Here is a 23,319-nt window from a genome sequence, read left to right on the forward strand (position 1 = left end):
CCCCGGTAACCATAAGTTTGTTTTCTACATCTGTGACTCTGTTTCTGTTTTGTAAATAAGTTCTTTTCAAGAGCCTACTTTTATTTTTGCACATATTTGAGAACAAATTGCAGGCAGATTTTCTTGTTGTTGTTACCCATAAGAGGTTGTAGCCTATTTCCCTAAAGAAGAATTTTTGCCTTTTCAGTATGTTGGTCTAATAACTGCCCCCCCCATATAAATATATATATATAATCTCAACTTATTTCTTACAAAATAATGCTTGAGAAATAAGTTGAGGTTGTTTTGAAGTTTAAAGTTCTTAGATTCTGACAGAAAAACTGACCAGGAGGTTAGATTTTAGTCCAATCAATTCCAGCTCCAAACACCACCAATAATGGTTATAATGGTGAGTCTGCCATTTAGGTAAATGCAATACAAAGATTTCAATTTCAGTCTTCAGTGAACGCTTCAGCTGTGTTTGGAGGAGAACAATCTGAGTACTGAAAAATACTTAAAATTTTTTTTTTCTTTTTCTGAGGGTTTAATTTCAGGAAGTCTAGTTTTTATAGTTATGAATTTTAGTGGCTTTACCAAACTACCCAGTCTAGTAAACACTACATCACCCCAGAATATCTTCTGATCTTTATTAATGTGTATGTTTTTGTTGTCTAAATCTGTCTACCTGTTATTTCTTGATTTTAAAGTTTTAATATTTTGTGTAAGCATTTCAGAACTCACCACAAGGTACATATGTGAGTTTTATTGTATTGCAAAGAAGTCCGGTATTTAAGCTCTATGTTACTGTGTAGTTCTACCCTTCTTTGAGCTGCCATAGATTTCCTAATCAGAATTGGTTTCAGCCAGTGTATTCTTCTTAGCTCCCAGTGATGACTAATTTCTAACCAGTTGGCTCACATTAGAATTTTCTTGGTGGATTAACACTGTTATCCTTAAATCATTAGTAGTGCTTTTTGCCTTAAAGTCTACTTTGTGTGATACCAGTATAGCTCTACTTGCTTTCTCTTGATAAATGTTGCATGCTATATATATCTTTTTCCATCCTTATACTTTCCAACTTTTCTTTGTCCTTGAAAGCACCATGAAGTTAGATTTAGTTTTTTTTTTCTTTAGTCTGACAATTTTAGTCTTTAAATTAGAATCATTAGTCCATTTAATGTAATTGTCACTATATTTGGTATTATATCTACCATCTTTTCGACTCACTTGTTTTGTTCCTTTTTCCTTTTTTTAACCTCTTTTTGGATTATTTATTATTCAATTATTATTTAATTTTTCCTCTCTAGTAACTTCTTAGTTATACATTCTTTTATTATTCTTTTGTGGTTACACTAGAGATTATAGCATACACCCTTGACTTATTATAGTCTAATACAAATTATAACTTGTTGTTTTTTTTTTTTGGCTGCACTGGGTCTTCGTTGCTGTGCGGGGGCTTTATCTAGTTGCAGTGAGCAGGGGCTACTCTTCCCTGCGGTGCGCAGGCTTCTCATTGCAGTGTCTTCTCTTTGTTGCGGAGCACAGGCTCTAGGCACGTGGGCTTCAGTAGTTGCAGCACGCGGGCTCAGTAGTTGTGGCTCACGGGCTCTAGAGTGCAGGTTCAGTAGCTGTGGCGCACCGGCTTAGTTGCTCTGCGGCATGTGGGATCTTCCCAGGCCAGAGCTCGAACCCGTGTCCCCTGCATTGGCAGGCGGATTCTTAATCACTGCACCACCAGGGAAGCCCCAAATTATAACTTTTATCACTTCTCCAATAATGCTAGAACTTTATTTATTTTTTTAATTTTATTTATTGGCCACGCCAGGAGGCATGTGGGATCTTAGTTCCCCCACCAGTGATTGAACCCAGGCCCCCTGCATTGGAAGCGCAGAGTCTTAACCACTGCCCTAGAACTTTAGATACTAACTCCATTTTTTTTTCCTGTCTTTTTGTGTTATTCTGTTTTATCCATTTTAATTCGACATATATTTGAAGACCCATAAGAAATTATTGTTTTTTAATAATCAATATTCATGTATATTTCCTTACATATTTACTCTTTCCATTGCTCTTTATCCCTTCCTGTATTTTTGTTTCTGTTTGGGATAGGATAATTTTCCTTTCCATCTGAAGAGTTCCCTCTGGTATTTCTTCTAATGCAAGCCTGCCAATAATGAATTCTTTCATTTTTTGTTTGTCTGAAAAATATCTTTATTTTGCCTTCATTTTTAAAGGAAATAATCACTGAGCACCGCATTCTAGGTGGAAATTTATTTTCTTTCAGCACTTTTAAGGTGTCATTCCATTGTCTTTTTTTTTTTAATTAATTAATTTATTTATCTTGGTTGCGTTGGGTCTTCGTTGCTGCGCGCGGGCTTTCTCTAGTTGTGGCGAGTGGGGGTTACTCTTCGTTGAAGTGCACAGGTTTCTCACTCCTGTGGCTTCTTTTGTTGTGGAGCACAGGCTCTAGGCGCACGGGCTTCAGTAGTTGTGGCACATGGGCTCAGTAGTTGTGGCTCGTGGGCTCTAGAGCGCGCAGGCTCAGTAGTTGTGGTGCACAGGCTTAGTTGCTCCGCGGCATGTGGGATCTTCCCGGACAAGGGCTTGAACCCGTGTCCCCTGCATTGGCAAGTGGATTCTTAACCACTGTGCCACCAGGGAAGTCTCTCCATTGTCTTTTGTCTTTTATTATTTCTTTTGAGAATTTAGCTGTTAGTTTTATTGTTGCTCTTAAGAAAGTAATGTGTCTTTTTTCCACTGGTCACTTTTAAGAGTTTCTTTGTTTTTGATGATCAGTTTAATTATGCTATGTTTTTGTGTGGTTTTCTTTGTCTTTGTTCTGCTTGGGGTTCACAGAGTTTCTTAAATTTATGGGTTGTCTTCATCAATTTGGAAAATTTCATTCTTTTCTCTTAATATTACTTCTGACCTAATTACTCTCTTCTCTCCTTTTGGGACTCCAGTTACACACCTGGTAGACTTTTTCACAGTGTTCCTCATTCCCTTTTACATTCCCACCTGCCCTTGTATTTTCTGTTAGTTTTTATCTCTGCTTCAGTATGGATATATTTTATTGACTTGGGTTCTAGTTACTAATCCTCTCTTCTACTGTGTCTGACCTGCTCTTAAGTCTACCCTTTGAATTCTTTTAGTTAATATACTTTTCAGATCTAGAATTTCAGTTTGATTCTTATAGATTCCAATTCTCAGTTGCAGTTCTTCTTTTTGTATGGTGTTTCCTCTTACTTCCCCTGTTTTTTAAAATAGGAAATTTAAATAGCCATCATTATTTAAAAGTCTTTCTGTTAACTTCAATGTCTGGATTATCTGAGCATCTGTTTCTATTTTTTCCTTTTGGTTTTCAGTTATATGAATGCTGACCGTTATGAATAAAATGAAGCTCCAGATGATGCTGTTCTTTTTCAGAGGAAATCCCCCCTCCCTTTTGCTAGCCAGGTAGAGTAGGGGCTCATCACCTAATCCTATTAGGGACTGAGTTGTTGGTTGAGGTTGTGTTGCCGGTTTGGTAAGGCAGTGTTTCCCTCTAGTTTGCCTTTAATGCTAACAAGTAGCCAGGCATCCAGGGCTTCCAACTGATAGTTTCGTGAATTCACAGGGGTCCCTCCTCCTTGTATCTTCTATACTGTAATCTTTGTCTCCTGAGAACAATGAGATTGTTGAAAATTCTACTCTTGATTTTTTAGTTTTGTTTTGAAGCCCTCTTTGTGCAACTGCAGAATTTGGTAAATGTCTTCAGCGGAAAGCCAGCCTTTTGTTAGGCCCAGTTCTTCGACTCTCCTCTTTCACTGGGATCTTGACTCCTTGAGTCTTGCTTTTCACCTCTTCCAAAAGCTCTCATGGTTCCTCTGCTGAAGGAAAGTCTGGATTCTCGGCTTTTTGCCCCAGAATCAGCAAATGCACTTGGGGGAAAAGTGGCTGCAGAATGTCATTTTGTCTGTCTACAGTTCCTCTCTTTTTCCAGAACCTAGACCCTTCTAGTCTTGGTTGCTTCAGCTGCTTTCTCATGCCTTTAAACATTGGTTTTTAAAATGTATCTGGCTTTCCTAATTCTCAGCAGGAGTGTTGGTCTGCCTCAAGCTACTCTGTCATATTCAGAAAAGAGAGTTTCCCGCTAGGAATGAAGTTATAAGAAGAAATTAATCTTTTAGTAATTGTGGTGCTTACGTTATAGCAGTGGTTCTCAAAGAGTAGCGCCTAGCCGCATCACCTGGAAACCTGTTAGAAATGCAAATTCTCAGGCCTTACCTACCCCAGACCTCCTGAATCAGCAAGTCTGGGTTGGGGCCGCATACTGTGTGTTTTAACAAGTCTTCCAAGTTACACTTACGTATGCTAAAATATGAGAACCATGGCTTTATAAGCTAGTCATTTTGCTGTTTAAGTTTCTCTTCCTACCTCCTACGCCCCAGAGAGTGTATAAAGGTGTTAAAACCAAAATTTAGCTGGGTAAATTTGAAGAGCTAATTGGCTTTATCAAGTGATTCATGAATCAGGCAGCATCTCATCTGGCAAACAGAGATACTCTGAGGGGTTACACAACATGGAAGGCTTTTATAGGGAGGAGGGGGGACAGGAAAGGAAGTCATCAGCAAGGAAAAAATGAAAGTTCATTGGAAGCAAGTAAAAGTTCAGGTGACGCCAGCTTCGCATTGGCTGAACTATGGCATTTTCTGTTGGCTAGGCTGGTTGCTGGGAAAGAAGGAAGTCTTTCTCTTGCTGACGTAGTAAAGTAGTGTACTTCCTGTTTGGGAGTGCAAGGTACATGTTTTCCCATTGGAGTCAGTAACTGACCTCTTTCTCTTGGGGTAATTGATGGCTTCCTGTTTGGGGTAACTGACGCTGAGGATGATGAGCGTAGTGGTAGGGCGTGAGAGCTCCCTGTACAGGCCTTCCCGTCACCAGTTCTAGTCGAGATTTTCTTTTTTTAGTTTTCACAAGGGACAAAAGTGAAAGAAAACTGTCTCTGCAGGTACTTTGTTAGTCTTCTGAATAAATCATTTAATACATTTAGAAGATACCTATTGAGTACGCATTCTGTTCTTGGCACTGTGTTGTCTACGAACATGGAGTAGACAAGTAAGCAAGTAATTGTAATAAAACATGAGTATTATAATAGCTGTATTTATAAAATACTATAGAAACCAGAGAGATGGAATTATTCTGAGGGTGGGGAAGGGGCATTTGACGTTATTTGAATAGGTGGGATTTGAAGGCAGACGAACAGAAGTGTATTCTAGGCTTGTTCATACATAAGATGTCCATGTAATTTATTATCGAAAACAGGTCACTTTTGAGAACCAAAGGGATGCTTTTATACCAGGACAACAGGCATAAGCCAGGACTGTTCTCATTAACTAAGATATATGATCATCCTATTTGTAAAGAGCAAGTAATGCTGTGAATCCACAGTTCTGTCAACTGGTGGAAAACTCATTTCTTTAAATTGTTTCTAGAGTTTACAACAATTCTTATTGGATGGTTTACTAGTTTCCTAGGGCTCCTGTAACAAATTACCACAAACTAGGTTCTTAAAACAACAGAAATTAATTTTTTTGGAGTTCTGGAGGCTAGAAGTCTGAAATCAAGGTGTCAGCAGGGCCATGCTCTCTGAAGGCTGTAGGGAAGATGATTGCTGGCAGTCCTTGGAGTTCTTGGCTTGTAGCTTCATCCTTCCAATCTCTGCTTCTGTGGCCACACGACCTCTATGTGTGTCTCTGGGTCTCTCAGGGCCTTCTTATGAGGACACCAGTCATTCAATTTAGGGCCCACCCTAATCCAGTATGACTTCATTTTAACTAATTACATCTGCAAAGACCTTATTTCCACATCAGGTCACATTTACAATATTGGGGTCCAACCTATCTTTTGGGGGGACACAATTCAACCTACAACAGATGGGATGGTTTTAGTAGCTTTTGAAAGTTTCTGCAGATGGGATGTTTTTAGTAGCTTTTGAAAGTTTCTGCAGTTTAATTTTTTTGTTATATACAAGGCACTTCTCAAAAACTTAGAATATAATACAAATATTTATTTGATTGAGCCCTCTAACAAGTCAGAATAAATACATTTCTATCCAGGCAATTGCTTTTTGTATTTCTCTTTTCTCATAGATACGTGTATGTCTAGCCCAGCCACAGCAACTGGCTAAGGTTGAAATGGCTGCAGCAAAGCTAAAACTAAGCTGTAAGTTTGCAGAAACAAAACCAAAAACCTTTGATCATTGAAACCACCTTATATATTGCAGTTTGCTGTTACTCTAAGTTAAGAGACATAATTTTTGGTCAGTTACTTATTGAATAAATAGACCAGTTGAGGAATTGGCTGTTTCTGTGGAAGAGAGAGGGTAGAGCATGGTAGAAGTAGACTCGAGCAGCCAGGTTGTTTTGCATGTAATTTTGGGTTATTTGCCTGGGGAATGGCATGCTCCGATTGGAGTCATAATTTCACTTTGCTGAAGAGGGTGTGACATAATACAATAGAAGATTGTTGTCTAGAATTCATTCCTTAAGAATGCTGCTCTGCTGGCTCTGCTCATTCCAGCAGCATAAACTCTACATTATATTCCATGGGTTTGATTATCATTTGGAATTATTTGGGCAGGCTAGTGTTTGGATACTTTGTATTGTTATATTTAACATTGGAACTCTGCCACTGATTATCTGTGTGATATTCACATTCATTTTGGAGGCAATATATTTAACGCTATGAAAGTCAGTGAAACCTGGATACAGTCTTTGATTAAAACTATAGTATCTTAACATACACAGCCAAAGGCTAAAAGATAACATAAAAAGAGCACCTATAAAAAGAAAAAAGATGTCGTAGAAAAGTGAGCAAAGAACAGGAACAGTTTAATTCTTCAAAGAAAATATGCTAATGGCCAATAAATATCTATAAAGATGGTTAATTTAAGGACATGGGTATTAAAACAAGAAATGCTTCTTTTTTTGCCTTTCAGATTGGCAAAAATTAAAGACTAATAATGCAGTTTTTACGAGTTTGTGGGAAAGTAGATCACTGTAGGTGGGCCTCACCTTTTTGTGAGGCCAATTTGGTGATATAAATCAGAGTTCACAAGGCACAAACCCTTTGACATTCTATGTCTGTTCCTAGGAAGCTATTTCCATTTTGCGAATGGTCTGCTCATATCCTTATACTGCATACCAGAGTTTTACAAATCTTATTAGTGTAATTTCTAAATATGGTAAAACACTCTCGTCCTGTTTACTTAAAATATTCTGCCTAGTCTCTTATTTGCCTTTCTATTTTGGTTCTAAGTGAGGCCTTTTAAAACTAGGTAGAAGTTTCAATGTCCTTATTCAAATCGGTTTCCTTTCTGATTTCTCCTGCAGCCTGTGAGCTTTAGCTAGCCCTCACCTCTTTAGAAGTTTCATAAATACTTAATTTTAGTCCTTTCTATTTTTTCATTAGTCTTTTAAAAACTTTAACTCTTTAAGATTCCTGTTTAAGGTTCCTGTAATTAATTTGGGGGTACCAGATTGCTGACCAGTTATCCCTGCATTGTTTATTGAAAATTCTTCCCTTCTCCTCCTTCCTCTAATAATAAATTATTTTATGTATTAGCAATTCATTTTGGGGTTAATCCATTCTGAAGTGATTTGCCAGTTCTTTTGCTAAGTACACACTGTTTTAACTAGTTTGCAGAAAATTAAAGTTCAGTAAATTAATTTAGAGTATTTTTTAAAATTCTTGCCCGTTTATTATTGCTGATAAAATATGGAATAATTTTGTCAAGTTCCAAAAAAGTCTTTTGGAATTTTTTTGTCATTTATAGTAAACTTAAAAATTTTGAAACATTTGCCATTTATAAAATATTTAACTTTCTCATACTGTGTCCTGGTATGTGTTGCCAACTATTTAAGCCATCTTTATATCTCAGTATTTTTATGTAGATGACATAATTTTCTTATTAAAATAGTACCTAGATGTTTTTACATTTCGATACTATTGGGAATGAGATCTCTATTTATATTTCCTAACTTCTTATTGTCAGGCTATTATAAGAGTTTCATAGATTTCATGTACACATATTTAGCTTGTTTCATATAAACATAAATTCTTTTATGAAATTCAGTAATTTTAAAATTAATTAATTCCTCGGTGTTCATAGTGCTTTAATTTCTTCTTTCAGGCCTTCTAGATATATAGTCACATCTTCCATACTTGACAGTAAGCTCTATGAGGACTGAAACTTTATTATTACTTAAATTTGTATCCTAAGTGCCTGTCATGTAGTGTAAATCAGTATATAAATATTTGTTGAATAAATGAATGAGATCATGATGAGTAGAGAAAGCACTATGAGAATATAGTGACTGCCTCTGGGTGCTGTTTTCTTTATTTTCTACTTATGTCTCAGGTTTTTTAGAGTAACCATCTTTTACTTCTATAACTGGAAAAAAAACAAATGTAAGGGAAAAAGCTTAACTTTAAATTCTGTTTCTTAACTGAGGTTCAAGGATAGTTTATCATTTTAGTAGAGTTGATTGGATGTTTTCTATAAATCCCAGGTGCGTTGCCCAGAGGAATGATCTATGAGGACATGACATCAAACCTAAGAATAGGAAGCAGGACTCTTACAAGGAAGATAGTGGGAAGCTACTCAAACCTACAAAGTATTTTTTGTTTTTTGTTTTATGAAATGAACGTGGTTTGCATGCAGCGCTTTAAGGAAGAACATACACAACTCTGTGGGCTTTGTGCTCCTCTGGCCCTTTTTAGGGTACCTAGCCCTGAGGCAGAATTCACAGGTATCTCAGCTATCTCAGCAATAGAGATCACTTTTACTCTGTCCTCCCTAATGTGAGTGGGCCAATTGAATTATGCAATCTTTGTGCCCAGGTTGCTCAGTAAAAGCCTACTTACTGGAGTGCAGAGCTCAAATAGGAGCTGGGTGTGACCCTTCTGACGTCCACCCTGGGTGCAGTAGTGATGGTAGTTGCCTCTGGATTGTGGCTAGGGATAGGTCTTTCTGCCCGGAAAGACAGAATTGAGTCTCAGAATTGATTCCCCCATGTTTCTCCTTAACTGAGGAGGGTATGGTGTCTATATACTCTGATGTCTAATCTGGATGTGCTGACTGTACCTGCTTTGCCTCACCAAAACAGCTTCATTGCCACTGCATAGCCTTTCAGATCAGGGCGTGTACTTTTTTCTTGGTTGCTCACTTGCTCACTTTGTTTTCCATATTTAGGAACAGAAATGATCTGAGTGGTATGTACAACTGTCTGATACACGTTAATTCAGTCATAGGTGTTTTTATTTAATAAATTTTAAGTGGAATTTTTTAAAAACACTTTTAATTTGAAATTACAGATTAACAGGAAGTTGCAAAGATAATACAGAAAGGTCCTGTGTACTCTTCACCTAGTTTGTCCAATGGCTATGTCTTATGTTAACTATAGTATAATGTCAAAATCAGTAAGTTGACATCTCTACGATGTGTATTATAGTTCTGTGCCATTTTATCACATATGTAGATTCCTGTAACCACCAACATAGTCAAGATACAGAACTATTGCCACTAAGATCTCCCTTATACCACCCCTTTATAATCACGTCCTGTGGGCAGACCCCAAGACTGCCCCCAGGTCTGGTAATTCACTAGAAGGACTTGCAGAACTCATGTACTCCTGGCTGTGTTTTATTACAGTGAAAGGATATTAAACAGGATCAGTGAAGGAAAACAGTGCATTGAGCAGAATTTGGAGGATACCAAGCATGAGTTTCCAAGAGTCTTCTCCCAGTGGAGTTGACAGGGTGCATTTAATCCCTCAGCAACAAACTCTAGCAACATGTGTGAAGTGTTTTCTGTTGGGGAAGTTTACTTAAGCCTAAGATTCCAGGATTTTTATTGGAGGCTGGTCACATAGGCACAAGCACCCTCATGATTGACCCCCCCCAGAAGGAAAGCAGTATTCACCATACATCACACAGTCTGCACAAACTGTCTAGACAAGTCGGTACAGTGTGGATCAAGACTCCAAGCATACAAAACACCCTTATCAGTTAGTACATAAAGATACTCTTAAGACCTCAGTTCCCAGGAGCTGGCCAGGAGTCAGCCACAGAAGCAGGCCCTTCTGAAAACAAGAACGTGCACGATTTGAGCAACTCAGGCCTGCTTGGTTAATTCTTCCTGGATATGGAGAAACAATTCTGGGCCCACAGTGGAGGTGAGGGTTGGGCAGGTTGGGGTAGGTACTACTTTAGATAGAGTGGCCAGGGAAGGCCTTTCTGAAAGTATGACATGAAAGCTGAGACCTAAATGAGGAGGGGGAAATCAGCATATAAACAGCAAGGGTCACAGCATTTAGGCTTTAGAACACTTGTGCAAAGTCCCCCAAAAGAGAGAAATTGAAAGGAGGCCTATATTAGTTTTCTGTTGTTGCCATAGCAAGTTACCACAAACTTATCAGCTTAAAACAACACCCAGGGTATTGTAAGTATTGTAAGTCAGCACTCCTGGCCAGCTCAGCCAGGTACTCTGTTAAGGCTCTCAAGAGGTCCAAATTAAGATGTCATCCAATCTGGGCTCTTATCTGGAGGCTATGGGGAGAATCTGCTTCCAGACATACTTAAATGTTGGCGGAATTGAGTTTAATGAAGTTATGCAACTGAGGTCTTCATTTCTTTGCTGGCTGTCAGCCAGGGGTCATTCTCAGCTTCTAGAAGCCACCCACATTTCTTACATTTCTCCACCTTCAAAGCCAGCAATGGTTCTTTGAATCTCTTTGACTTCCCATTCTGCCCTCCTCTTCTGCTTTATATTTTAAAAACAATTTTATTGAGGTATAATTCACATACCACAGAATTCACCTATTTAAAGGGCACAATTCAGGACTTCCCTGGTGGCGCAGTGGTTAAGAATCCACCTGCCAGTGCAAGGGACACGGGTTTGAGCCCTGGTCCTGGAAGATCTCACATGCCACGGAGCAACTAAGCCCGTGCACGGCAACTACTGAGCCTGCACTCTAGAGCCCGCGAGCCACAACTACTGAGCCTGCGCTCTAGAGCCTGCGAGCCGCAACTACTGAGCCCACGTGCCACAACTACTGAGCCCACGTGCCACAACTACTGAAGCCTGCATGCCTAGAGCCTGTGCCCCGCTACAAGAGAAGCCACCGCAATGAGAAGCCTGTGCACCGCAGGGAAGAGTAGCCCCCGCTTGCTGCAACTAGAGAAAGCCCACGCACAGCAACGAAGACCCAACGCAGCCAAAAATATTAAAAAAAAAAAAATCATTTGAGGAACCGTCAGATGGTTTCCAAAAGCATCTGCACCATTTTACATTCCCATCAGCAGTGTATGAGTGTTTCAATTTCTCCACATCTTTGTCAACACTTGTTATTATCTGACTTTTTTTTTTTTTTTTTTTTTTTTTTTTTGGCTGTGTTGGGTCTTCGTTGCTGCACGTGGGCTTTCTCTAGTGGCGAGCGGGGGCTACACTTTGTTGCAGTGCACGGGCTTCTCACTGTGGTGGCTTGTCTTGTTGCGAAGCACGGGCTCTAGGTGCGCGGGCTTCAGTAGTTGTGGTGTGTGGGCTCAGTAGTTGTGGCTCGCGGGCTCTAGAGCGCAAGCTCAGTAGTTGTGGCACACAGGCTTAGTTGCTCCGTGGCATGTGGGATCTTCCCAGACCAGGACTCGAACACGTGTCCCCTGCATTGGCAGGCGGATTCTTAACCACTGCGCCACCAGGGAAGTCCTATCTGACTTTTTAATACTAGCCATCCAACTGAATGTGAAGTGGTATCTCATTGTGGTTTTGATTTTTATTTCCCTAATGACTAATGATGTCAAAAGTCATTTAACGTGCTTATTGACCATTGGCATATCTTCCTTGGAGAAGTGTCTATTCAGATCTTTTACCCATTTTAGAAATTGGGTCGTTTATCTTTAAAAATATTGAGTTATAACAGTTCATTACACATTCTATATACGAGTTCTTTATTAGATACATGATTTGCAAATATTTTCTCCCATTCTGTGGGTTGTCTTTTCACTTTCTTGATGGGGTCCTTGGAAGCACAAAAGTTTTTAATTCTGATGAAGTACAATTTATCTATCTTTTGTTGTTTATGCTTTTGGTGTCATATCTAAGAATCCTTTACCAAATCCAAGATCATGAAATTTTACCTGTGTTTTTGGCCAAGAGTTTTTATAGTTTTAGCTTTTACATTTAGGTCTTTAATCCATTTTTAGTTAACTTTTATACGTGGTGTGAGACAAGGGTCTGACCTTATTCTTCTGCATGTAGTGATCCCATTGTCCCAGCACGATTTGTTGAAAAGACTCTTCCATTTGATAGTTGTGACCATAGATGTGTGGGTTTATTTCTGGACTCACAGTTCTATTCCATTGCTCCACATGTCTGTCCTTGTGCCAGTTCCACACTGTTTTGGTTATTATATGTTCGTAGTAAGTTTTGAAATTGGTAACTGTAAGTGCTCCTACATTCTTTTTCAAGATTGTTTTGACTATTCTGGGTTCCTGTCCTCTTCTGCATTTAGGGTTCATGTGCTTATATTGGTCCCACCTGGAAAATCAGGATAATCTCTCTATTTTAAGGTGAACTGATTAGTAATCTTGTCTGGAAAGTCTTTTTTTGGCCATGTGAGATATCATAATCACAGGTGTAAAACAGAGTGAAGGTCATGGGGGCACAAAGCCTATGAGGCTTAGATTTGTGAAAAGGTAGGAGCAGAAGTTGGATAGAGGGGTATGAATGGAAGTTTCAGAAATATTAATTTGTCCAAAGTTACATTTCAGAGCTGGGATTTGAATGCAGATTTGACCGATCTCCATGTTCTCATGTGCACATCAAATTGGTCTTCATAGATGCATAGCTATTATTTTTTTTTATTTTATTTTTTTTTTAAACATAGCTATTATTTTTAAGTTTTCATCTTAACCTGTTGAGTTCTTAGTATATGCTAAGTAGTCCTCACAGCAATTCTACTATGTTTTTCTAGCTCTCACATAGTACCTGGGCAAATCTCTGAGTGCAGGTAATAGGCTCTACTGGAGCTGGCATAAGAAAAAAACAGTCAGGGATCAAGGGGTGTGTTTCAGAATCTGAGGGTAGGCAAGCAGCTAAACCTTAGCAAAGGATTGGAACTGAGAAATGGAAACCCCTCAGGACCTAGAGAGTATTTTTCTTCTGCCACTTTTCTCTGCTTCTTGTTGTATGTCTTGTTGTATACCAGTCTGTTGTATCTGCAGACTGGTTACTCAGACCACTTGTTGGAAGGTGGTCATGCCACAGCTTCTCCATCATTCAAGAGAACAGCCCAGACTTAGTCCCATTTCCAAAACTTCATTTTGGGTCAAGTGTCCAGCTCTGGATCAATCAGCTGTGGCCCTGCAGTGGTGGGGGAGAGGGGACTGCACCATATACAAACAGGGCAGCTGACCTTTGTAGATTTGGGGAACAGTTCCCTGAGGAAAGGGAAGTTGCTGACACATTTGTTACGTAGACTCCCTAAAATGTGTTCATTTTAGTAACAGACCTGTGCTATAGTCTTTGTAGTATAAAAAATTTTTAACTTACTGAATTGGTATACGGGAAAAACAGATATTTCTTTTTGCCTACTCCTCTTGGAATTGAAGAAAGGGACCACAGGATGTTGATGGTGAGATTAGCTCAGACTCTTAAAATAATTTGATGGCACTCAGGACTTAGTACAAGTGTAGGCTCTTGTGATGTCCCTGCCACTTACTACCTTTTTGATTGAACAAATCATAATTTCTCAGTCTCAGTGTCTTTATCTGTATTATAATAGGAGAAAGTAGACGGTCTTAAAGTTTCTTAACTTATCATTCTAGACTCTGGCTATATTTTGTTATTCTTCCTTTCTACCTCAGCCTCATTTACTAAATGATAAGTGCGATAGATCTAAATCCTGTCCTTGGAGGGCTTTAATCTCATAGAGGCAATGAAGAGTATTTGTAAATGTGCAGGTCTCCCTGCCATGTCTCATTAGTTAACTCTTACAGACCCTACTGCCAGAGTGTGTTGCCATCCCTCCCCTTTCCATTCCCACTGTATTACCTCTATTATTATAACCTCTTACTGTATTTGTCTCTTGATCATTATCCCTGTCTCCTGTTCTGCACTTTTCCCCAATCCAAACTAGAAATTGCCTCTCAAATTTAAAAACAAAAAAAAAAATCATACAGTAAAGTTGAATTTTGGGGGAGTATACAGTTCTATGAATTTAAAAACATGTATAGATTTATGTAAACACCTCCATAATCAGAATACAGAACAGTTCTATCACCTCTAAAAGAGTTTCTTGTGCTATTCCTTTATAGACATCCTCCCTCCAACCCTAATTCCTAACAAACCCTGATTATACAGTATGTAAACTTTTTTCAAAAATATTTATTTTATTTACTTTATTTATTTTGGCTGCGCTGGGTCTTAGTTGCAGTATGTGGGATCTTCGTTGCAACGTGCGGGATCTTTAGTTGCGGCACGCGGGTTTCTTAGTTGCAGCATGCATGCGGGATCTAGTTCCCTGACCAGGGATTGAACCCGAGCCCCCTGCATTGGGAGTGTGGAGTATTACCCACTGGACCACCAGGGAAGTCCCTACAGTATGTAAACTGTTAAAACTGGCTTCATTCACTCATCATAAAGCCTTTGAGATTTCATCCAAGTTGTTGGGTATGTTTTTTTTTTGTTGTTGTTTTTGCTGAGTAGCATTCCATTGCATGGATGTACCACACAGTTTGTTTATTCATTCATCTATTGAAGGATATTTTGGTTGTTTCCATTTTTTGATGATCATAAATAATGTTACTGGAAACATTTTTGTATAGATTTTTTTTTTTTAAAGGGAACGTTATTTATTTATTTATTTATTTTGGTTGTGTTGGGTCTTCGTTTCTGTGCCAGGGCTTTCTCTAGTCGCGGCAAGCGGGGGCCACTCTTCATCGCGGCGCGCGGGCCTCTCACTGTCGCGGCCTCTCTTGTTGCGGAGCACAAGCTCCAGATGCACAGGCTCAGTAGTTGTGGCTCACGGGCCTAATTGCTCCACGGCATGTGGGATCCTCCCAGACCAGGGCTCGAACCCGTGTCCCCTGCATTGGCAGGCAGATTCTCAACCACTGCACCACCAGGGAAGCCCTTGTATAGATTTTTGAGTGAACATCAGTTTTATTTCTCTGGATGAAATAACTGGGAATAGGATTGCTGGGTTGTATAGTAAGTGTATTTAACTTTTTATGAAACTACCAAATTGTTTTCCATGGTGGTTGTACTATTTGCATCCCACTAGGAGGGTTCTAGTTGCTCTGCCTCCTTGCTACTACTTGGTATTGTTCTTAATTTTAGCCATTCTAATAGGTGTGTAGTGAAATCTCATGGTGATTTAATTTACATTTCTCTAACGGATGATGATGTTGAACAACTTTTCATGTGCTTATTTGCCATGTTGTCAAGAACTGTGACTGACATGGGTTTTTACCCTCTTAAACGTAACAAGTTAGCCTGCCAGTTTCATGGATGCTGGCAGAAGTCATGAGACTCTGGAGTCGGAGACAAAGGACTTTATTATTCATAGGACATCAATAAAACAAGCTTCATCTCACGTGGGCTACCCTTGTCCCCAAGTCCCATGGGGCTGGTGTCACAGCTGAGGAACCTAAGCTTAAGGAACCCAAATCCTTTATAATGGGCAGCTGACAACAAACCCACCTGACTTTTGACCTGGAGGGAAACATTATATCTATTTTACTTGACAGTAAACAAACTTGCCCTTTCTCTGGAGGGAGACAGTGATCTGTTCCTTCTGAGAATGTTAGATATGCAAACATCCTTGAAGAGATAGTCTGTTACGAAGGCCTCTTGTACAGAAATGTGAGACACCCGTGGAGAATTGTCTCCCAATGTGTATATCTTCTTTGGATAAGTCTGTTCAAGTCTTTTGCCCATTTTTTTAATTGGGTGGTTTTTCTTTCTGTTGAGTTTTGAGAATTCTTTATATATTCTGGATGCAAGTCCTTTGTCAGATATATGATTTGCGAGTATTTTCTCCCAGTCTGTAGTTTGTCTTTTCATTTTCCACGCAGTGTCATTGGAGAAGCAAAAGTTTTTAGTTTTGCTGCCAAGTTTGGGCCGCAGGTTCCAACCCTACTTCTGTGAGCTGTGGTTCCCACGTTGGTTCATTTTTCAGAGGCTTCGCAGTGCTATTTTGATCTGTTTCCTGCGTGTGTCAGTCTGAAACCTGTGCAGTGGTCTCTATTAGTGTGAATTTTAGTCTCTGATCCTGAATAGCATCAGACCCATGCACACATTTTCAGCTTGCTTTCTTGAGTTCTCCTCATTGATTCCTCCTGTATTTTTAAAGTTCTCTCGGGGCTCATCTCTCCTCTGGGTGGAAAGCTGTGGAATTAGTTACCCCGCTCTGCCTTGTACTCCCATCACTGTCTAGGAGACTAGAGAGTGGGAAGAATGGATAGTTCCCCTTCCTCCGAGTTTAGCTCCTGCAGTCTCTCATTCCAGCCGCTTCTGTGGACACCATGTGATTGCTCATGGCTCAAGAGAAGGAGGGAAAAAAAAGACAAGAAAATGGAGGGATTTTCATATTTCCTCTCAGTGTTAGGAGTTCCCTTTCTCATTCTTTGAGCCAGAGCTAGAGGAGCTCTCTCTGGCCCTGGTGTCCATTTCTGGGTTGGCTTGGTGATACTGGAGGGGAAAAAAGGGTAAACTCACCGAGGGTTCAGTGATACACTGAATTCTGGTCTTCTTCCTTAATTCTTCTCCTCCCTTTCGCCTTTGAGAATCCTCAAAAATAGTGCTTAGCGCATGCCATCTAGGTTTTATAGCTGGACTACACCTGTGAAGTCTCTCTTCCCCACACCCTGCGGCTGCTCATGGCTGTCCTCATTTTTTTTTCTTATATTTATTTTTATCCTTGATTTCCTTCTCGGGTCACCCGTCTGCCTGCATACCTTAATGTTCAGCCAAAGATTGTTGTTTGTTCAAAGGCTGAATTTGTGCACAAACATCTCTAGCCAGTAAGGCTTCCATTGTCTGGCCAACAAAGACTGTGCATACACAGAGGAGATGTGAGAGAGCCGGTCAGTGGCTTGAAGTTTGAATGCATTCCTTGGTTCACACTTTGATCCATCAGCAGAGAGGACGTTTTGTCTGTCTTTATAGTTGATTTTGGTGGAGAGGATCTATTGTCCTCTTCACTTCATCATACTGGAAGACAGAACTCCACCTCTCAAGTTTTATGTCTTAAAATAGACACCTATCCTGATTTCCCCTTTTCACTGAAACAACAGTGCTGTAACCCAGCTCTTGCCTGAAGTTTTAAAAAGCCATCATAATTGAACTTCACATGTAACTGCTTCTGTTTACCTCCTACTTATACCACATCATTCATGTTCTGTGTTTGCTGTCCTGTCTCTGAGTGTTTTGCAAAAGATGTTCTTCCTGTCCGGAATGTCTTCCCTCTTTTGTGTCATCACTCCAAGACCCTCTAAGCCTCAACTCAAGGCTTTTGAAGGTCTACATCCCCCACCCCTCACTCCCTGCCCCAGGTGGTCTCTCCATGCTCCCTAAGTCAGAATGACCTCACCTTCTCCCGCCGCCCCTCGGTTTCATAGCACTTTTCTCTTTTTCTTCATTGTTCATGTTGCCTGTGTTTTTGTTTATGAATTTTCACATCTAATAAAATGGAGATAATATCTACCTTGGTTTTTGTGAGAAATAATTATACTGAGTACCTGTCACAATATTAGGCATGTAGTGAGTGGTGGCAAACAGTAGGGCCTTGAATGCCATCTCAAGGAGTTTAGATTCTATTCTGATGCTTTAATTACACTTGTTTTCTTGGTGAATGTTAAATTATCTCATTTGGGACAAAGTATTCACTTTTATATCGTTGAAATGAAGTTGTCTTTTTGAGCCAAATGACATAATGTAGTAAGAACACAGAGTATTTCAAGAAGATTGTACTTTGTCCCTCAGGTTTAAAATGGTAGCAAATAAGAAGGATCTATTAGTCCCCCTTTTTTTAATATTAAAATCTTTTTTTTATTGTGGTAAAAGACACATAACATAAAATTTACCATCTTAACCATTTTTAAAGTGTACAGGGGCTTCCCTGGTGGCGCAGTGGTTGAGAATCTGCCTGCCAATGCAGGGGACACAGGTTCAAGCCTTGGTCCGGGAAGATCCCACATGACACGGAACAGCTAAGCCCGTGTGCCACAACTACTGAGCCTGCACTCTAGAGCTCGCGAGCCACAGCTACTGAGCCCACGTGCCACAACTACTGAAGCCTATGCGCCCTAGAGCCCGTGCTCCGCAACAAGAGAAGCCACCGCAGTGAGAAGCCCGTGCACCGCAACGAAGAGTAGCCCCCGCTCGCCACAACTAGAGAAAGCCTGCACGCAGCAATGAAGACCCAATGCAGCCATAAATAAATTAATTAATTAATTAAAAAATAAAAAATAAAGTGTACCGTAGTGTTAACTATGTGCACCTTGTACAACAGATCTCTAGAACTTTTTTGTCTGGCAAAACTGAAACCCTATACCCATTGAACAGCATCTCCTCTTTGCCTCCCTTCCCCCAGCCCCTGGCAACCATCATTCTACTTTCTGGTTCTGAGAGTTTGACTAATTTAGATACCTCATGTAGGTGGAATAATGTCTTTGATTTGCCTTTTCGTGATTGGCTACTTGACATAATGTTCTCAAGGTTCGTCCATGTTGTAGCATGTGATAGGATTTTCTTCTTTTTTAAGGCTATATAATATTCCATTGTATATACCATGTTTTCTTCATCCATTCATCCTGTGTTTATACATTCATCCTTTCATGGTTATTTAGATTGCTTGGCTGTTGTGAATAATGCTGTGAATGTTGTGAATAATGCTTGAATGTTGTGAATAACAACTCTTGGCTGTTGTGAATAATGCTCAGTGAACATGAGGGTGCAGGTATCTCTTCAAGATCCTGTTTTCAGTTCTTTTGGGTGTATACCCAGAAGTGAGATTGCTGGATCATATGATAATTCTATTTCTAATTTTTTGAGGAACCACCATACTGTTTTCCCCAGTGGCTGTGCCATTTTACATTCCCACCAACTGTACGCAAGGGTTCCAATTTCTCCACATCCTTGCCAACACTTGTTATTTGTGTTCTTTTTGATGATAGTCATTCTATCAGGTGTGTGGTGATATCTCCTTGTGGTTTTGATTTGCATTTACCTGATGATTAGTGACATTGAGCATCTTTTCACATGTTGGCTATTTGTACATCTTCTTTGGAGAATTGTCTATTCATGGCCTTTGCTAATTTTTAATTGGATTTTTGTTGTTGTTGAGTTTTAGGAGTTCTTTACATATTCTGGATACTAACCTCTCATCAGATATATGGTTTACAGATATTTTATCCCATTCTATAGGTTGCCTTTTCACTCTGTTGATTCCTTTCCTGTGTAGAAGTTTTTAAGTTTGATGTAGTCCCATTTGTCTATTTTTGCTCTTGATGCTTGTACTTTTGGTGTCATATCCAAGAAATTGTCTCCAAATCTAATGTTGTGAAGTTTTTCCCTATGTTTTCTTCTAGGAGTTTTATAGTTTCATGTCTTCTGTTTAGGTCTTTAATCCAATATTAGTCCTTCTTAAAGTGTTCTTTATATTATTGGGCAGGAATAAGAAGTTTGTTCTTTAGTATGACAGTAATTTGCAATATTTAAACTTTCTTTTTCCCTCCTTCCCTCCCTCTCTCCTTTCTTCCATTATAGCTTGAAGATGATAGACTCATTCATTTTTTTTTCTTAATTGCTTTGCTGTGAGTAGAATGATAGTGAATTCATTTTCAACAAAACTTTCTTGTTTGCTCTTTGATTAACAGGAAGAAGATGAGCCTTAAGGCTGAACGCCGAGGAATTCATGTGGATCAATCAGAGCTCCTATGCAAGAAAGGATGTGGTTATTACGGCAACCCTGCTTGGCAGGGTTTCTGCTCCAAGTGCTGGAGGGAGGAGTACCACAAAGCCAGGCAGAAGCAGATTCAGGAGGATTGGGAACTAGCAGAGCGGTAAAAGGACTTAACTAGGGGTGGTTGAACAGTGATATAACTGGATACATAGCTCTGTCATTGTCAGAATACATTTTTTTCTTCTGTTTTGATCTGTCAGCAAGTCAGTTTAATATTAAGAGAAATGAATTTTTTCCCCTCATTCAGCGTTTAATGAGTAGCTTTCAGTGAATTCTTTATTTTGTCTTTGTCTTAACTTTTAATTTTTCTGTGTTTGGGATGCGTTAGTCTTAGTTCTCTAATAAAGACAGTAAGCTCCTTGGAGTGGAAGAATGGAGATAAACATATTTCGTGGTGAAGATTAAATGAGGTTATTGCACATGACTTTCATCAAGCATTATTTTCCTCATTCTTTTAATATATCCAGCATGGCATCTGGCACAGTGATAAGCACATAATAACAGAAACCTGTTGATTTGTATATATAATCCTTACATTATGGAAATTTAACTTTTCTTTAAAAAAATGGCATTTGTTAGTATTATGGAGAAATATGATTATGATAAAAATTAAAGCATAGAATGTCTGGTGAGCATAGGAACTAATAAAATACCTTGAATAATGTTAATCCTTTACCAAAGCATCCTAGAAACTGTGAAGCTTCTCAATAAAAGAAAGACTGATCTCTGACAGCTTTTGCTAGTTTTTTTTATATTTAATCAGGTATATTTGTTGAGTGATTACTTTGCTACCATCTGTGACGAACTCAGTATTATAAAGTACACTTGCTGCTTTCAGTGACTCCATAGTCAGTCAAAGAGAGAAAATATAGACATAGAACATTAACTATTTCCTCGGGTTTCCCATTGCATTCCGGATATTCTCTGTAGCTGATCCTATTTTAGAAAGAAAGTAGAGGCCACTAGGCATGAATTCCCTTAGCTTTCTTCCCTGTTATCAAACTGTACTAGTGTCTTTATATTAACTTCTGTTTTGTCTCAGAGAAAGATGTGTCCCTATTCCATTCTCACACCAACACCTCTACCTGTGATTTTGTTGCTGTTTCTTACTGCTTCCAATTGCAACCTTGCTTGAGATTTCCTACAGCAATTTCTCATATTTGAACAGGCATGAGAATCACCTGGAAAGCTTGTAAAAATGATGGTCACTGAACCTCACCCTCAGAATTTCTGACTCTCGTAGGTTGGGAGTGAGGCCTGAAAATTTGCATTTTTAACAAGTTCCCAGGTGATGTTGATGCTGCTGTCTGGGGAATCCACTTTGAGAACCATAGTTCTATAGATAGCCTTTGAGTTTTACTATAAATACCTCAAATTCAGCTGGTCCAAGGCCAGATTTCTTGCTTTTATTTACTCTAATCCCCACTCCCAGCAGTTCCTCCTAACCCTCCTCCGGTATCAATTAATGACATCACTATTTATTCAGTTGGCTAAAGAACAGTAGTCATTCTTAATTTCTCCTTCACCTCCCACACTGTTTACAACTAATTAAGCAAGTTGTGCTTATTCTAGCTAAGAGAAGTGTTTTGAATTTCATCCTCTCCTATTTTCCAGGTTCTTATTTCTCTCACTTAAATCTTTGTAATATATTCTTAATTATTGTCTCTGTCCCTAGTCTCTCTGCCCCTCAAGTTGTCACACAGCTACCTGCATTACCTTTAAAACACAGATCAGATAATGGTAACTTACTGGATTGTAGTCTTTCTTGGTTCCCCACTACATGATGAAATCCAGGATTATAGCAGGCTTGGCAGTCAGGGTTTCTTACCACCTGGTGCCTAACTGTACATCCAGCATCATAGTCCATCCCACCGTCAGTGATCTGACTACGCTGAATGAACTTGGTCCACAACAAAAGCCACATCCTTCACATTTGTAGTACCTTCTTCCTGGAATGCCCTTTTATTTGGCGGAATCCTCTTGATCCTTCTAAGACTGGCCTAAATGTCACCATTATAAAACCTTCTTGGACTCCTTCAGCAGATTTAGTTTATTTTTTCCTATGTTCTCATAGCACTTGGGTTTTGCTCTCTACTATAGGCACTGTTACATTATGTGGTAATTATTTACTTGTCTTTTTCTCTCTTCCAGCCTTGAGGTTGTCAGGGAAAAGGACTAGACTTTATTTGCTTTATGTAACACTAGTACAATTGCTGAATGAACATGATCCACGGAGAAGGTCCCTTTTGAAGTTTGTAGTAGCACATAGGAGAGCTTCCTATCAGAGACCTCAGACCTATTTGGTGTATTTAGCCTCTAGTTCTACAAATTTTAGATCCCCAATTCATTGAGTTATTACCTTTAGATACAAGGAGAACTTGGAGAATATCAGGGTTAAACTTAACCTCTTCTTGAATTACAGACTACAGCGGGAGGAAGAAGAGGCCTTTGCCAGCAGTCAGAGCAGCCAAGGGGCCCAATCCCTCACATTTTCCAAGTTTGAAGAAAAGAAAACCAATGAGAAGACCCGCAAGGTTACCACAGTGAAGAAATTCTTCAGTGCTTCATCCAGGGTTGGATCAAAGAAGGGTAATTTTCTGATTCTCTTTTTTCTTTTGTGCCCAAAGAGATATAGAGTAGATCCACAGTGTATGTGGGCTCAGCTTTTTAATTTCTGTAAGCGTTCAGAGAATATCAACGCAGACTTGAGATGTTGGGTTTGAGGTGCAGATGACGTATGAAATCTCTTTGGTTGGAGGACATTGTGTTTTAGAGAACTTATTTACTCTATAGGAGGAATAAAGATAATTGAAATATGTAGTTTTGTTTATAAAATTCATTCCCATCCCATCTGTTTGGATGTTTTATTTTTTGTGCCTTTAATTTTTGGATATTGGTTTATTCTCCTTTGTTTCATATCCTCACTATCCATACCTTATCAGAAATGACTGTTTCTAGGCTTAAAGTTGTCTAAAAAAGAAGTTTTCTGAGAGCTTATTAGAGAGACAACCTGTGTGTTGAGGAAATACTATGTAGAGAACATGTAGGAAAAGGCTCACTTTTGTATGTACTTGACCTTATTCATCCTACTTCTTAAAATTCCCTATTAAACAAGCAGGAAGAGTCTCACTGGTGAGCAGATAGGCTGGTTGAAGTGACCTAGCAGGAAGCAAGAAAGAATGTCTGTTGTTAGGGCTTAGTCTCTGAGCCTTTATGTTGGTAGTCAGAGCTATGCAGTAAATTTGAAATGGTGAGGGATACTGGGAACCAACACTGATGCTATCAGTAGAGCTGTTCTCTTAGACACTCCCTTGCACCCCCTCACCCCCTGCCC

General features: G+C 39.4%; 1 protein-coding gene across 5 annotated transcripts in view; it reads left to right on the top strand.

The window, feature by feature from the left end:
* RABGEF1 (RAB guanine nucleotide exchange factor 1) overlaps positions 1-23,319 on the top strand; it is an 87,547-nt gene that overhangs the window by 31,693 nt on the left and 32,535 nt on the right. For 4 of the 5 annotated variants that reach the window (XM_061208158.1, XM_061208154.1, XM_061208155.1 and 1 more), the window contains 2 exons: positions 19,900-20,085; positions 22,408-22,574. The exons of the other annotated variant lie outside the window; for it this stretch is intronic. In XM_061208158.1, the coding sequence (XP_061064141.1) occupies positions 19,900-20,085; positions 22,408-22,574 (353 nt within the window). The remainder of the gene's footprint in view (positions 1-19,899; positions 20,086-22,407; positions 22,575-23,319) is intronic. 5 annotated transcript variants of the gene reach the window in all.

Source organism: Eubalaena glacialis, chromosome 13 (assembly GCF_028564815.1).
Source record: "Eubalaena glacialis isolate mEubGla1 chromosome 13, mEubGla1.1.hap2.+ XY, whole genome shotgun sequence".
Classification (NCBI taxonomy): domain Eukaryota; kingdom Metazoa; phylum Chordata; class Mammalia; order Artiodactyla; family Balaenidae; genus Eubalaena; species Eubalaena glacialis.